General features: G+C 32.5%; 2 protein-coding genes across 2 annotated transcripts in view; both read left to right on the top strand.

Moving 5' to 3' along the window:
• The first annotated feature begins 20 nt into the window (after window positions 1–20).
• Window positions 21–1,100, top strand: LOC6640445. The gene is made up of 3 exons (XM_002063232.3): window positions 21–241; window positions 300–512; window positions 578–1,100. Exons 1-3 carry the CDS (start codon window positions 129–131, stop codon window positions 849–851), a joined length of 600 nt encoding a protein of 199 aa, XP_002063268.1. The 5' UTR covers window positions 21–128; the 3' UTR covers window positions 852–1,100.
• A 5,537-nt stretch (window positions 1,101–6,637) lies between these two features.
• The window catches only part of LOC6640446, a 36,327-nt gene continuing 25,221 nt past the window's right edge, over window positions 6,638–17,743 (top strand). The window contains exons 1-2 of the mRNA XM_023182126.2: window positions 6,638–6,771; window positions 7,273–7,353. Of these exons, the coding sequence (XP_023037894.1) occupies window positions 7,275–7,353 (79 nt within the window). The 5' untranslated portion in view covers window positions 6,638–6,771; window positions 7,273–7,274. The remainder of the gene's footprint in view (window positions 6,772–7,272; window positions 7,354–17,743) is intronic.

Genomic DNA, 17,743 nt, shown 5'->3' with positions numbered 1-17,743 from the left:
AATTTTGCAACACTAAACCAATAAGCGTCTGTGGCGAATATTCAATTCGCCTGGGGCGAAAATATTCAATTTCGAAATATTAACAAAACGTAAACAAAAAGAATTAGTTTAATAAAACGTAAATAATCATGAGTCAAGGACCGTTAGATGTAGAAGAAGCTTTCAATCGTCATAAGAATATTGTGCCACAAGTGAGGCAGGCCTATGAACAGGCTATAACAGATATTTTTGCTGATTTAAGGTAAAAAGAGGAATGTTTCATATTTAATGGATATCTAATAATTTCTTTGTTTTTGCAGTGCCAAGGAACTGGAACCCTTTGCTGAAATTCTTGTCCAGCAGGACAACACTTGCCTGGACACAGCAACTATTATTGAGCAGCTAAAGAATCGTATGACTGGCATCCTATGCCGTCTAAATCAACAATTCTTTGACATAAATGGTGTGGACAACAAATTGATTACTTTAGAGGTTCTAAAAGAAAAATTCGCCTGCCATCAGGGCAAGAATTGGTTGGTCTATTTACAATTTCATCCTAAATTCTTTTGAACCAACTCTTTTCCCTCTTTCATTTTAGGAACGTCTACAACATTGCTCCCGAAGATTACACACGTCCGGTGCGCATGCGTCTCATTGACTCCAGCATTCGGTTCATGGAACGTCAATTGGAGTCCCAACAAAGCCAATTGGAGTTGGCCCTGACCAAGTGCCATGAGAATCGTCAAATCTTACAAAATCTTCAAAACGAGCGTGTCAAACTAAAGGCCATAATGGAAGAACAATCAAGTGTATTCGATGAAGCAAAACCCATTTTATTAGAATTGGACAACCAAATGATTGATTTAATATAATTATAAGACAAAGATGTTGATTTGAAAGTGTTAAACTAGTAGTTACCAAAGTATTGATTAAAATTATTTATATTTTATGTATAAAAACTAGTTAATTGTTTTCTAGGTTCATATTCGTTTTTTATATTGAAATTGTTGTAATTATGATCCAAAACTATCCAAATTTCTTGAACCACCTTAAGGTTAATAAGTGTGACTATAATTTAGATTGAATATACAATTGTTTGGGTTGATATCCTAGACCAATTATATAGCTTTATTATATTCTACAAAAAAGCCTTATATCGGAGGAAAATTCGCTTTTAGGCATTTTCTCAATCAGGACAGAGACTGAAGAAAGGAATTACTATATCAAATAGGTATCAATGTAGGTATCAACCTACAAAGCTCTCTTCTTAGAAGCAGAGGAGAAAAAAAAGTCAAAATTAAGATTGAGAAATGTATTTGAAAGATTAAACATAAAAGACATGTTGTTTGGGCGGTTAAGTGAAAGTCCTTTGATACGGATGTGGGGATGGCAATCGAAAACCACAAAACGAAAAACTATTGGTAAAGACAAATTGTTGTTGTTTCAATGCGAAAAATTCAAAAAACATTTCAGTTCCACTTTAATTGCTGATTCTAAATATGGACATACATAAGTATTTATTGTTTTTATTTATGAAACTTTTGAAAAAGACGTTTCCCCAATGGTACCCCCAAAATCTCTTAGTTAGGAGGCAGGCCTCCGATCCTTCTTTTTGGGGGGTCACAAAGTAAAAGTAAGGACGTTCAAAAAGTAATATCATCGACCAACTAACACTAATGGGACCCTTTGCAGTATTTACAAATACAATTTTTGAGTATTTTTAAGCCTCCAACTTAATATTTTCCTAAGATTTAACGTAATGCGGGATTTAAAGCAAGCACCAGGGGGTGTTTTACCAGACATAACAAGAACTACTTTGCGAAGAGCTCTATTCTTGATAAAGCCAATTGCTCGTCGTATTTTTCAGTACCTCCTTCCTGACAATCACGTTTTTAACCAAGGGCTTAGCCTGGTAAGGGCAGGGAAGGGCAGCTGCCCCGTACCCTATAGTGCTAAATTGTATAGATACATACATACATATGTACACTTGGTACACCCAAATCTCTCTCAGGACGCCAACAAGTAATATCATCGACCAACTAAGGCTAAGGGGACCCTTTGCAGTATTCAGAAATACAATTTTTAATGATTTTTAATTCTCCAACTCATTCTTTTCCGATTTAACGAAATTTAGGAATTAAAGAAAGGATATACAGCCCTGGTGCTCTACAAGACAAACCAAGAACTACTTTGCGAGCAGGACTTTTTTTGATGGAGCCAACTGCTCGTCGTGTTTTTCAGAACTTTCTGCCAATCACGTTTCTAACCAAGGGCATAGCCAGGATTGTGCAGGGAAGAGCAACTGCCCCGCCTTCTAGAGTGTTAAATTGTATATGTAGATGTTTGCAAAAACTCATTTAATTTAAGATTACATTTCTTGGCTCCATGCCTCCTAATTTGCATCCTAGCTAGACTCTTGTGTCCAACCAACCAAGTCTAATTGTATTAGTTCTCTCCCAATCTCAAAGATTGGGTGTATTAAATTCGATTTCTATAACGCTATGTGATGCTGGAGCCATGAGATTTGTAGATTGGCGGAGCAGATTTGATCGGGGGCAAAAGGTTAAGTTCACCTGGGCATACAATTCCCATTCTTGAATCTGCAAAAGAGTCAAATTAACCTTCCAAGTTGGTAATTCCCTAATACATGACTTAACTACATACATATGTACATATGTATGTATGTACGTACATATATCTTTATATACCAAAACATATAGATGTACATATACATATGTATGTATGTGTCAAAAATTTAAGATGCCCAACGAATACATAGAAAGATATACGAATGTAAGCACACTTCTTCGCCCTTTCTAACATCTTGAAAATCTAAGATCCAACGACTTGGCTTCCCATATTGCTGTATGCTTCAAATTCAAGTCCTAGAAACAAGTGCTGCCCATTTTGTTGAGCTTCCCTTTCTAATGTTCAGTTCAGTTGCCTCTCTTCTAACCCCCAGTAAATTGGAACTAAAACGGGGGTCCTTCCCTATAGCCGTATCCGTCGATTCCGTGTTGCACCAAGTGCTGCCCATTTGACCAGAATGTCGCCCATATATAAAGCTGACGACGCACCGATTTTAAATTCTTTAGAATTTCGGACGTCGTACGGGTCAGATGAAGTCTCGGAGAAAAATCAAGTAAGAGAAATAAACTAATTTTTTTTTATTGTAAAAAATTTATCCGGTGAAAATATGAAACCGAATTAAGTGAATTTTGTTTTAATTAATATCAAATTACGGAATACGGTTTTATATATTTGAAAACAAAATAACAACAATTTTCCATAAAATTTCTATTAACAAAAGCTAACTTTAGTTTGAGCAGAAAATAACAACAATTAACAAAACTAATTTACTAACTTCAGCTTTTTCTTGACTATATGGCATTAATAAATTGCGTATACATATTTTTATTAAAGCCCTAGTCGAGAAAGATTTGTCGTCAGAAGTGTGTAAAATTAAGTGAAACGACACAACAGAAATATAATAATAATCTACAAATATTGAGATAAATACGAATATTTTGTTATATTTAAATCAAAATTATTTGTATTTATCTTCAATTATTTGTATGTACATCACAAAAAGGAAGAAAAAGAAAAAAATTAAATTCAAACGTATTAACGACAAAAAAGAAAAAACGAGCAACTCGCATCTTGCATATAGTCATCTCTTTCATTCGCGTCGCTTTTGTATTCCGTTTTGCCCGAGCTTCGCCCGAAGCTAACTTAGTCGCTTCGCGAGCCTTCGGCTCTTCAGAATGTTCTTGAGCGTGATCGTGTGCAGTCGTCGTACGTGTGAAGTGAAAATAAAAGTGAAAGAAATTAATTATTTGTCCAAATTTAGTTCTGGCTGCGGTTTGTGCAAATTACTTATTTTTTTGTAAAGTATTGCACAACCTACAGCCTGGCACTAAATGGAGAAAAATCATCAACGAGAAAAGAGTTCAAATGAAATGAAAAGGAAAAGTTTCATAAACTCGAAAATTTTTTAGGTTCGTTTAGTCTGCAAATTGTAATATACGAAAATAATTGCACACTTCACGGCCGGAAAAGTTCAAGTTAAACCGCAGAAATTTCCTCAAAAAATGTACTAAATGTGACCAGAAATGGTAAAAAGTGTAATTTATAGGCTTCGGGGTTGTTGCAAAATGGTTTATTCTAATAACTCCCCATATTGCACCTTTTCCGGCCTCTAAATTAACTTTTGAACATCCCGGGTGGGGAAAAAGAAGGAGTCAATGACCACAAATTTTCAAACATTCTTTGGACGGACTTGTCAAATATGTTTGGATATAAAATTCAACAATTGGACAACATATTGATCAAAACCGGGCCAAAAATTGTTGGAAAATTCTTCAAAGTTGTTGGACTTGACAATTTTCTTAGAAATAGCGAAAGAAAACGAACAAAAAAAAAACACAAGAAATCCGTTAGCTTCGACGCCAAACGCCTCAGCAGCAGCAAGTCGGCATAGATGTGTAAGTTAGAGCGAGACAACTATAGATGGTTTCAAATACAGAAGCGATTTTTCCTTATTGCGCTTTGTGCTGTTCATTTCGTTTTTTTTTTTGTGTTTCGTTTTGTTCTCGGTTTTTAGTTTTTGACAGTGGAGCGCCTGTATCTCAAAAATAGTTAAATTCCACTCTTAGTAGCTTTTTATTTAATTGACTTTTAACTACGTTACAACTAATGAATAAACAATTAAATATTTCTAGAATCACAAAGCTCTGGTTAAAATTTAAATATGATTTTTTTTTTTTTTTTTTTGCAACATTGTTTAAATAGATTAAATGGTATTAAGCAAATTGAATTAGTCGCCGCTTCGTTGGCTTGGCTTGGCTTGGTTTATTTGCACGTCATTTACCGTTTGCTTGCCCTGTTACTATCACCCCCAAACCCCCTCCCCACAACAACAGACTTTTCGTTTACCTCTCCGCAGAGAAAAGACTTGGCTTTTCTTTTTTCTTTTCCTTCTAATGATAGGCGCAAAGCCATCACACAACGAAAATGAATAGAGGCGATGGTCAGTGATTTGGAAAACTAACAACAAGAAGAGAAGAGGAGCAAGTGCATCATATTCTTTTCTATAGCTGTTGCCTTGGCCAAGAAGACCTAAGAAGCGCACGCGCGCCGTCGTCTAGTAGAAAAAGTCAGCAAGTGTGAAATTGAGTGCAACTAACATGGCATAATTGTGTGAAGGGTGGGAAGAGGGAGATAGACGGACATACGTGAAAAGGTTTTGCGCCAATTGACCACACTGTAAAGAACCGTTTTGACTGCCGGCCAGCCTCAGACCAACTTTGACAAAGAGCGGAAGTTCCATAAACTAATTTACCGCAAGTCTTTCTAAAACAGAACATTTTTTTTTTGTTGTAAACATATATGAAATAAAAACAATTCAATGATTATTAATTTCTCAGCTTGTTGTTTCTTCATTCTTGTATTTTTTTGATGACGGTTCTGAGAACTTTTCTGCCTTGTGTGTGTTAATAGCAACAACAATTACATCAAAAATGTTTGTTTTGACAACAACAATAATAACAGAAGCAGCAGCAAAAGCAGATACAACAATAACAACGACTAAATTGCATAATTGCTTTGTAAAGAAGTTTTTTTTTTCTACATGTTTTTTTGCGCGCTCCCACAATTTTTCATTTTTAGTTAAATAACAAAACCGGCTGATTGTTATCTAAGCCAGAGAGAGAGAGAGAGAGCGCTTGGAAGAGCAATATTTAAGCACAAGTCAAAGCTATTTGCTCTTTCTTACATTTTTCTTTGAACAGGTAAATCATCAGAAAGAGAGAGGGAGAGAGAGATACGGAATTCAAACGGAGTTTGAAAGTCATTGTTGTCATTAACTTAACGTATGAACTCATGAATACTCTTTCTTTTTTGGAACAATCGTGTCATGAACTGTATGTATAAACCTTTCCCTCAGAATTATTACAATTTTGTTGAATTACTCACAATTATTCCAGTGTCGGTTTCCATCATTTTGTTCTCAATTTATTTGTTATAAAATTACAAAAGTACACAATGTAGATTAACAAAATGCGACTTTAACATTAAAAAACTCGTGCTAGGTTTTAAAAAACAAATAAAAAACAAATTTTAGTTTAAAACGAGAGAAGTGGGTAAGCATATTTAACAAAAGTATTAAATGTCTTATGTTAAATGATTTAACAATTATTCGTAAACGATTTTAAATGGATTTTGTAATTTTTTGACTATTCTCTGTATGGTTTGTAGAAATTTCAAAAGCACTAACATTTGCTAACAAGGCTGAAGTATCCAACATTTTTTCAACTGACAGTTTGAGAAGCACTGGACCTACCAAACAATTCTATGTTAGTTGTCCTCTCTTGCTCTCATGGCGCCTGCATGCATTCCGGTATTTGCTCTCTTACTTCAACTTAATCGAAAGAGACAAGACAAAACGATTATCTTCTATCGAAGTTTGAAATTAAGTGGCTCGAGTTCGAAGTGGTCGCATAGAGTTCGGTCTGGTTTCGGGTGGTTCGATGTGGTTCGGGTGGTTTCGGCGAGCGGGCAAGTATTTACGGCGAGGGAGCAAAAATTTACGGCGAGAAAGGCGAAAAGTTTTGTTATTGTTTGTTTTTGTATTTTTTTTTTACTGTGGTTTTTGAATTCAAATTGGAAGGTTGTGCGGTCGGAGTTTTTCGTCAAGAGTAAAATTCGTTTCTTACTTCGAAAAATAAAATATTAAAAGAAATAGTTTAAAAATATTTTGCAAAGCTTTGCATTTTCAATAACGTGATTTGAGAAGTGAGTTAAAATTAAATAGCTAATATCTAATTACGGCGGCTTAAAAAACGACGAATAAGAAATATAATTTGCCTTTGCGCCGAAAATAAAGAAATAAAGAAATAAGTAAGAATAGCCGATATACAACTTGTTTTTACCCGCCCCCTCTTTTCGTCGTGAAGTTTAGCTTTGTTTCGTTTTTTATTTGCCATTGTCATTTCGGTTTTTTGATTTGTTGAGTTAAAGTTTTCAACGACAGAGAGAGAGACTTAAGAGGGGGCTCTTGGGGCCATTCTGTGGCTTACGTGTGTGTGTGTATGTGTGAAATAAAGGCCAAAGTGTGTTAACACAAAAAAATACAACAAATGTATATAGCATGTGCCGTTTTGTTTGTGTGTTCAATAAAAAATAAAAAAAAAGTAAAAAAAAAAAAAAATTAAAACACCGTTTTTTCTAACCATTTTTTCCGTTTCGTTTCGTTTCGTTTTCTTCTTGTTAACAAATTTTTCTCCCGAAAATTAGTTATGCTCCATCAACATCTTGAGCTATGGCGTTCTTTAGGGCTAATAGCCTTACTTGTATGTGGATTAGCCCAGGCTAAAGGTAAGTTAAAATGCAAAAATTAACAAGAAAAAAAACTCCTGAAGCTTTTTTGCAAGCTCTCTGTATTTTTTTTTTTGCAAGCTTCACTTTATGATGTCATGCACCATGAGACACGAAAAAAAGGTTAACAAACAAAAAAGGCAAATAAAAATTAAAAATAAAATGCCCCTTTTTTGTGTTGCCTGTAATTGTAAGGTAATAGGGAGGGTATATAAACCAATAAGATAGAATAGATTCTCCTAATTTTTTTATTTAAATAATTTCTCCAAAGTTTAGTTGTTTTAAATAATTACTTAATGTACTTACATTAGAAGTTTTCAATAAAATTGCATTGTTTTCAAGTAATTGAAAGTTAAATTTTTAGTTTTCATTGTTTCCAACAAAAATTTATTTTTATTTTACTCAATTATTAAATAATTCTACTTATCAATTAAAAGTTTTTTTGAAAATGTAGATTTTTCTCAATTACTAAATATGCCAATATTCTGTATAAAATAATGTTAAAAAATTTAAAATTTAAAATTGAAAAATTAAATTTTTTTCTCTATAAAAATTCGATTTTCTGGAGTTTTTTTTATGTATTTCTCAAATACTTGCCTACTGAACCACAACTGGAATTAAAACAATTGAAAATATATTCTTAAAATTTGTTTAAAATTTTCTACATTTTCATTGTATGAAAAAAAGTATGAAAAGTTGTTACATTCAAATTTTTCAATAATTAAGTGGTCTTAAGTTTCAAATTTCCACTCCACATATATTTATGAATTTTATATTTTATAATTTATACCCAAAGTCAAGTAAATAATAATCTAGTCGACTTCTTAACTTCTAAAAATCCAAATTTCTTCATTTTCGATAGCTATTTTCAGTTCATAATCATCTCTCAATTCTTAGTCAAGCTCGAATGGCTATGGATTTAGAGTATAACGCCATCAGTATTAGAGTATATAAGCCATCGTCCCACTCTAACAACTGTTTTAATGACTCGAATTAACAAACATATATACAAGTACATATATATTTGGGAAATGGAGTAGAAGGCCTTCACTTAGCCATCACTTTACTCTAGATTCTAGAGTCTAATGAGTTTCCATTTACAAACTTTCATTAAGGAAATTTATGGCAAATGTTCTTACTAAGCTGTTTTTTATTAGGGACCCCCCATATTTGGCTCACGTAGAGTTGCAAATTGTTTGGATAGTTTGCTAAACATGAGTATATTGCTTTATTTAATTGACTATATAGTATATTTATATATATATTTTATGAAGATGTTCAAACTTAAGATAGTTCATTTAGAATTAAGTTTATTCATTGATAATAAGATGGAAAATGTAAGGGCCTTAACTTAATGGGCTAATCTCTATAAAAGTTCAAGGAAATAATTAAATAACTTTAGTGTTATTTAGAGGAATTAGAATTGAAAGTTATACAAAAGTAATCAAATTCAAAATCCTTGTCCAAATTCAACGGATTTAAAGCATTAGCTGCAAGTTAGTTTTATTGTTTGCTGTTTTCTTTTAGAAGCAGAAAAAAACAATTAAAAAATGATCATGAATATTCTTTTTTATGTTTTTCAGACTATGAAGAGTATGCAAATGACAATAAGAGAAGAAATTGCTTTTAATGTATCTCATACTCATTTGTTTAATGAATTTTAGGCACTTTGATATTTAGTTTCATCTATTTTTCACTTGAAATAATGTGAAATTTCTGCCTAAACTAAGAAAATGACTAAAAGAGTCTAAAAATAAATTAAACCTTTTTATATATCCATATAGGGTATTGAAAATTCGTTAATTTACCCTAAATGATATTATATTGCTATATTATTGTGGTGTTAAGGTGACCTCGTTTCTATGGTCATTTAAAAAAAATCACATAAATGGTTTTGCTCTGTTTTCGTGGAGGGGATGAAAACTAAAGACTTAGGCAACGAACTTGCTTGTGTCTGTGTGGGTGGCTTAGGGCCTTGTCCATGATTCACTCGACTCGAACTCAAAGTCATCTTTTTTTTTTTTATATATTTTGAAAAAAAAAACCACTTCAGACGTTAGTCATTAACTTGGAAGCCGCCGCAACTGCAGCAAGTTTCCTTTTACAGCCGTAAAAGAGAGACAACAAAAGCAATAATGAAAACAGGGAAAGAAACAACGAAAAAGACACAAAAAAACAAAAACAGAAAAATGAGAAAAAAACAAAAGCGCGCGGCAAAAAAACAAAAGACCCAAAGAAGCAGACACCTACACAAACATTGCCCCATGAGCAAATGTTGCTAAGACAAAGACAGAGATATAGATAGAGACAAAGAGAGGAGAGACAGAGCGAGGGATCTCTCCCTCATGCGATAGCAACAAAGGGATGTGCGGGGGGTAAAGTAACATGACACGCTGAAAATTGAGAACCGTCGTCGCTGGGCAAGCTTCGGATAATATCGTTTAAAAATAAGGGGGAACAACAACAACGACAACAACTACAACATATTCTTTCTGCCCACATACTTCCATTCCGTCCATCGATCCGCCGATCCATCGATCGATCATCACAGTGTGGTCGCCGGTCGTCGTCTCTTTCCATCTCTCTCTCCATCTCTCTTTCTCTCTGGTCAAGCATGTGGGCCTCTTGCCTTATTAAAAGACCATCAGAAAGTCAGAAAAGAGCATTAAATGCTTCCAAGTTGTGCCTCCTCCTTCACTTTTCCCTTCTCCAATTTTTATTTTAAACTTGGCCGCAAAATAAAAGTAATGCAAAATTTATTTTATAAAAAACAAAATGCGACATCTTGATGCTCTTTTTTGTGCTTGCTATTTAATGAGACAAAATTAATGATTAAAACTCTCAAACTTAAGTTTCGTAATGCCTTTCTTTAAGTTCTCTTATGTCTTTAGAAAATCAATTTATATTTTATTCGCAAAATGTCTATTTCCACTAATATATTTTAATGATATTATTTAGAATACATATGTTGTAATTCAATTGTCCTAAGGAACATAACAATTTTTCAGGGATATATGTATTTATACATATGTACTTATAAACTGGACAACAACAGATTAAATTATCCTATATTCTAAAAAAAAAGTTGTTAATGATAGAGTAGAAATCAAAACTATTGACTTTCATTAATCCGTGTGTTTAGAGAATAATTTGAAAAGGTTAAGTTAAGAAATGTTTAATTTATTGTGCGACAACCAATTAGGTCATCCTACAAAATATCAAGAATGCTTAAAATTTTAAAGATTTGTTTTCTTGGATAAGGAAAAAGCCAATCGTAAATTTCAATTTCTAGAAAAATTCTTAAAAATTCGATTTTTTCGAGCTTTTTATGGACTTATATACGCTTATTGCAATTTGACATTTGTTTCTCTGCTGTTGTGTCCATGTAGGCAATTAAATTTAACAAAGTCATATTTAGATAATTAAACAAAGGCACTAGATGGGCCAAACTATCCAAAATAGAATGCATATAATAAAGCTAGAATTTTCACCATTATTTTTCGGTATAATTTTTTAACAAGTTCTTTACAAAATGAGAAAAACCCTTCCAGAGGTTTCATTTCTGATATATTTAAATTTCTAGTCTGGTTTATTTTTAAGCATTTGCCTTATAATTTAACAAACAATAAAATAAATGTTTTTTGAACATTTTAAGAACTAATTTATATTAAGGATAAACAAGTAAAACTTTCTAACTTCAAACAATTCCAAATGGTCAACAAAAAGTTGTTAGTTTTACTAAAATTATTAAGATTTGTCTTCACGTTCTTGTTAGAGGGTTTTCTTTCTACTGTATTTTTAATGATTTCTCACGTAAATCATTGAATAATTCTAAAAACTATCTAAACGATTGATAGTAAAAGTGAATTGTTAATTTTTCTTCTTAATTAATATGGCAAAAATGCAAATTCGCAACAACTTATAGTTTATTTTGTAAACTATCTGCGTGAAACATCAAAATATAAATTAGTTGTATTCTCCTTTTCCTTCTAAGTATTTTTTTTGCCATTGCCAAGAGACCAGACATCGTTATTGAATTGATTGTGTAGGCGAACTGGTGGTCGAATGTCTTGAATTAAGTTGCAGACTAAAAATACTTACTACAATTCTATCTATAAAAGTATATATACATATATATCTATATGTAACTACCAAGCATAGAAGATGCCCACAGTCTGGCCTGTTCTGGCCTGGTCCAGTCGGTTTTTGGTCTTGTCTGGTCTCTGTCTCTATAATTTACGAGGCGTTGCACAGGAGGCAAAAAGAAGACTTTTGGTCTTCGTTTTCATCTTCTGCTTTCTTTAAGATCATCTTCTGTTGCTTTTCTTCTTTGTCTGCAGAAGAAGAGAAGAAGCACTTTGAAAGCCAAATTATAAGGTGCCAGCGCCCAAGCTTCAAGAGGGCGTGGCGCCCATATACATACATATATACAAATACATTTATATACATCTATCCATCTTTCTAGCTGAGTATACATATTTATATATATATTTTAGCTAAAGCGAAACTTGTGCTAAGCATTTAGGGAAAGTAAAAGTTCAAGTTTCATTTTTTGGTAGAAATCAGCTAAGAGTGAAAGAGAGAGAGAGAGAGAGTGAGAGAGGGAGAACTTATTCATTGCAATTCTTTCTTTGTTGATAATCATGATGTCATCATTATATAGAAAGAAACTTCAACTGAATTGTTCTTCGCTTGAGTGACCACAGTGTCAGGCTTTAGCTGGCCGCCCACATGTAGAAGCCGTCCTTCCTCCCTCCCTCCCCCCAACATCCCCTTGAAAACTGACAAATCATCGAACTGTGATTAACTTGTTTAATTGCTGTGAGACTCAAAGCAGCAGCAGCAACAACCAACACGCGACCTTGTAGAGCCAGCAACAACAATTTTTTGCCTGAAAAAATTTATGGCCTGAACCAACAACCAACAACGAACAAAACGAACGTATGAGGCAAACGAATGACTTAAGAAACAAACTAGAAATATATATACATACTACATGTACATATATTTGTGTGTGTTGGTACTTACAGTTTGTCAAACAATTGTTTGCACAATAATTTATATTAAATTTCATTACATTTACCTTTGCATATGGAATAAGCATTTAATTTAAGGTTCATAATAAATTTTGTTAGAAATTGAAAATACAACAATTTTTTTCAAAAAAAAAAAAACACATTTATTGCAAAAAATAGCCAAAGTTTTCCTGTCTAGACTTAAATGGTTTTATAAGTATTCCAATTTTCGGACAAAAAAGCATAACTTTTTTAAAGTTAAATTGGGAATATTTAAGTATAAAAAAATTGGCAAAAAAACAAGCGTGCCTGTTTCTGTTTTTGAATTTGAATAATCTGTAGATTTTTTGTTTTTGTTGCCAAATAAATTTGACTGAATAATTTATAATTACAATTTGTTGCAAAAAACAATCATTAAAAGTACTTAAATAATTTCAAAGTATTTTAATTTTATTCTTTAATTCGTAAATTTCGAAATGAATAGACACAAATATTGTGAAATAATTGTTGCTATCCTTTGACATAATCTTCTTTACGTACATATATTGATCTCGAACCATCTTAAGTGCAAGGTTTGACTTAAATATCCAACAAAATTTATTTATTTAGAGCAAAAGAAAAATCTCTTTAAAGAATAAAAACAATCAAAATATAAATTTTAAAATGATAATTATAAAAACTTAAGTATTTATTTCATATAAATTATATAATAAAAATTCATATAAATATATAAATTTTAAAATGATAATTATAAAAATTTATTTCATCTAGATTTCACAATGTTATAACCTTGTGTATTCTTTTTTTTTTATAATTGTTATAAAACTTTTTTGAATTTATTTTGCGTTTTAATAATTTATCAAATTTGCAACATTTGTTTATTAAAAACCAAGAAGTATTACGGAAGATTCTGTTGAGTTATGATATACATACATAAGTAATGTCGTTCTTGTAAATTAAATTAAAGAATACTTTAAAAAAAATTCCTGTTATTAAAACAAATACAAATATTGTGCAAGACAAAAGAAAACAAAATTTATAAATACTTTTTTTTTTTGTTGTAAATTTTTAAACAATCTAAAGAAATTTTGCATTGTATAAACAAATATCTGAGAGACTGTATATAAATTTATATAAATATATAAATTGTGTGGTATAAAAATATAATAAATCATTGTACCTTCTAGGACAGTAAATCTTTACTCTTGGTAAAGACTCTGAATGGTACTGAATTTCCAGTTCTTGCCCATTTAAATAAACAAGAGAACAGAGAGAAGTAGAGAGAGGGATGGAGGGATAGAGAGAGACAACGACAAGAGGCATAAGTTAAATGTCTGAGGATTGTCGCATTAAGACAAAACATTGACATGACCATTGTAATATGGAGGAGGCGAAGGTACAACCGAACAGTGCAACATTGTTGGAACAATAATAATGATGCAGCGAGCCAAGAAGTACCCAAGTTGGGTGAGTTTCGAGAGCCTTGTAATATAATAAAGAAATTGCCGAGACCGATGGTCCAAAGGAGACAGAGAGACATCCAACTCCAGGTCCACCACATCCACAACATCCACATCCACATCCAATTCCAATTCTAACTGCAACTTGAAGACAATTTCTTTGGCCATATTATGCCAGCGGGGTTCGAAGCTTAGACCCAGGATGACCACTAAACAATGATCATGATCATCGTCTTCATCATCATCACGATGATGTTGATGATGATGATGATGCCACACAAGGCAAATAAACCGCTTTGCCCCGTGTTGCAAGTATAGTGAAGAGATGCGAAGCAAAGTCAGAAGGAGTTTCAAGCCAGAAGGAGGTGGATGACGACGACAACGAAGAGGAGCAGAAGACAGGAGAAGAAGGAGTTTCGCGCTTTACATTTTTGCCTTATGTGTGCGAAAAATGCCAATTTTAGAGCAAGTTCAACTTTATTCTCTTGCCATCTCTCTCTCTCTCGTTCTGCTTACGTGTATGTGTGTGTGTGTGTGTGAAAAATTGCCCGTCTAGACAAGCGCAACAGGCCAACAACAACAACAACCACAACAACAATCAAAGCCTTTTGCTAAGCTAATAAAATCAAGCCTCTTGATTCGGCTTCTCAGACTCGTGTCTGTGGTCAACATGGGATGTACATATCCCCTCTCTTGCCCCCCTCGCCAACTTCCTCTTGGTCTTGCCTCGCTTGCCATTTAACCCATTTCCAAATGTGCAATAACTTCGATTTAAGAGATAATAAGCTATAGCTAGATATATTAAAAAAAAAAAAGATATTGCTCACCAAAAAACTCAGTGGAAAACTGTGAGAAAAATTTTGTGCTTTAAGGGAAATCCATGCAGGAAAATAATAATAAAATTGCAAATGTGTAAAATATAATTTTTCTTTTTTATTATTATTAACGGTTAACTATACCTAAAGGTATATAATATCAGTTAACTTTTCTCTAGGCAGCTTTCATGTGGTCATTCTGGAAATGCTTCATTCAATGGATAATTTTTTGACCTCTTTTGAAGGCATGCAGATGTATAAAAATTTAACTTAATTAGCAAAAGTGTCATTCATAAACCCAATTTAAAATTAAGACAAGATTTTTAGAATCAAATTTTGTATTATCTACAAAGGACAATTATTTCAAATTTTTTTTAAAGGCGAATTGCTTGAGAACGATGACCAAAATTGGTACCTTTGTATCTAAATTTTCCATTTTTTTTTAGGGATTATAGAGAATCTAGTTTTAAAATCAAATCAATAAAAGTTCTACTTAAACTTATATTAATTATCTACCCAAACGTACATGTCTCGCATTTCTTTTGTTGTCGTAAGCCCTCCTAACAGCTTCTCAATCGATACCCTTCTTCTGGGTAATGTGTTTTAGTATCGACGTTTTCAGAAGTGGGATATAGAATTGACCTATCAGAAATGCTAGAAAAGTGTTGAAATAGGTGAAATTAGTACTTAAAATTAGTACTCAATCCTTTGTCATACTTATGAATAGGAAATGCCAACGTGAAATTAGTACTTTGGCATTTCCTATTCATAACTATATGACAAAGGATCAATAGAGGTATGTTTTATAGGTATTTCTGATTACTTTTTAATCTATTAACCTTTTTGTATGACAATTAATTAGAGTTATTTAAAACCTATTAATATTATTTAAAACCTAAGGGAAGAATTTAATAGAAAAATCTTGTTACTGATCTTCTTCGATGTAAAAAAAAATCTTTGTCAAATCCATCTTTTTGTTAATTATCTCATTTTGAGTAGTTTTTAACTAAATAAATAATATTTTGTGAGTGTTGTAAAAAATTTTTGATAAAAAATATTCTGTAAAATTACCAAACAATAGTAGTAATTATAAGAATGAAAATTTTATAAAACATATTGTATAAAATTGTTTACGACACACCAAATATTTCTGACAAACTTTTTTTCCAATTCAAGAAATTTTTGTGTGTGAATATGTACTTACTTTGTTATTATTTTATTTACCAGTTCAATATTGGCTTAAAAATATAATGATTAATTGTCTAATTGTACTTAAGATCAAAGTTTGTAATCGGCAAATTAAAATTTGTTCAACCAACTTAAGTCTATGTCTAATTGAAATATAATTGACTATCAATGCCTAGGCATAAAAAATCGGAATGATCATAAATCCCCATAAATCCAAATGACTCAATTAATTTTTCCCAAGAATCAGAGCCTAAAGCCTAAAGAGAAGTGACTACTAATTCTATGAATGGAATCAAAACATAGTTTTTATTCATAACAAATTTAATTCAGATCGTGTGACTATAAACTTCAGGTCGTTAATCATAGTTAAGCCCAAGAGGTTTCCTGCTTGACACTCAAGGTCATAAGAGGGTTAAGGTTGCCCAACATTACATGGACTCATGCTGTGAGTTAACTGGAATAGCTGACCAAAAGGGAAACCAAAGAACGGGATGGGGCACTTTGGCGGCTTTGGGTGTAGATTAAAAGCCATCGATAAAAATCGAATAGGTATCGAGGCTCTCTGTGAAGGCATTTGTCATCAATTCTTTTAGGGCCCTTAACTTTTTTTCTTTCTATTTTTGTTTATTGAATAAAAGTCGAGACAACTTTATTTGAGATTTTGTGGGCTTTAATTATTACTTTGCCAGAAGAGTTGGCATCAACTTTGGCAGGGTTTTATTTTTGGCTTAGAGGCCTCTTTACCGTTATGCTGACCATTTTGGCAACACAAAAAATCGGACATACTCCAACGTAAAAAATATATATGTGTATATGTGGCGGCCATATGTATGTGAAGGAAAACGAGGCCTAAAGAGCTTTCAATTTGGTTCGCTTTAGCTCTGACTCCAGCTCTTGGCATGGACATGGCTTGGACTTGGAGTTGCACAATCAATTCACCGCTCCCAAGGCATTTCAATCGTTGCGTTGCCAAAAGACTGACTGACTGAAGAAAGGGGGGAGAGAAAATGACTAACTGTATTTACTAACGGGTTTGGCACTCACTCTCTCACTCTCCCTTCTCCTGCACCTTCTCTGGTTCCCCTTGATCTCCTTCTTTTCAACTTTCCGCTGGCATAAAGCATGCGTATTACACAAGACTAATTGTATTAAGCCCAACATGGGGTAACTGCAACCAAAACAACAACAACAACAACAACAACAATAACAATAACCATAACAAGTAACAGCAACTTGAACAAACTGCAAAAAATACGCTGAATAGCAAAAAAAAAACAATGCAGTGAAATCCAATTGCATTTTCTATGCGAATTTCTAACATTTTTTGCGAATTTTGCAAAGAAAAAACATTTTTCACGAAAAATTAAAAGTGCAAAAGTTTCACTCAAAACGTTTTCACTCAAAACGTTTACAAATTGTTACTATTAGTCACAAACTTTTACAAACTGACAGGAATTTTAGGAGAAAGGCTCACAAATTGCTCAACAACAAATATATAAAGACTTGGAAGAAGACTTAAAAGAATATTATTCATTTTAGGAAAATTCCGAAATTTAAGTTTAAGAAAATGCATTAGGAACCAACAAAAAAGTTTAAAAGAGTAAGGAAAGGGAAATGATCCCTAAATAATTATTTGGACTCAAATTCTAGAACTTTTTGGACTTTCCGAAACGTTTTTATGTCATGATTTTTAACATCACGAAACTTATTTCTGTTTGTAAGAACTTTTAATATATGTAACTACGATTAATGGTTTTAAGAAACTACTTTAGATCAAGAGTTTGGCACTATATTTATAACTAAACCTAAACTAAAAGGTTTTTCAATAAAGATAACTTTGATCTTAAAGTGAATATATCAGACAAGCTTCCTTTGTTGGCGCTAGTAAGACTTGTTAGCAAAAGTGGGAGAG

The sequence above is a fragment of the Drosophila willistoni genome (genome assembly GCF_018902025.1).
Source record: "Drosophila willistoni isolate 14030-0811.24 chromosome 2L unlocalized genomic scaffold, UCI_dwil_1.1 Seg196, whole genome shotgun sequence".
Taxonomy (NCBI): domain Eukaryota; kingdom Metazoa; phylum Arthropoda; class Insecta; order Diptera; family Drosophilidae; genus Drosophila; species Drosophila willistoni.
Note: the sequence above shows the minus strand (reverse complement) of the source record. Positions and strands in the feature narration are given on the sequence as shown.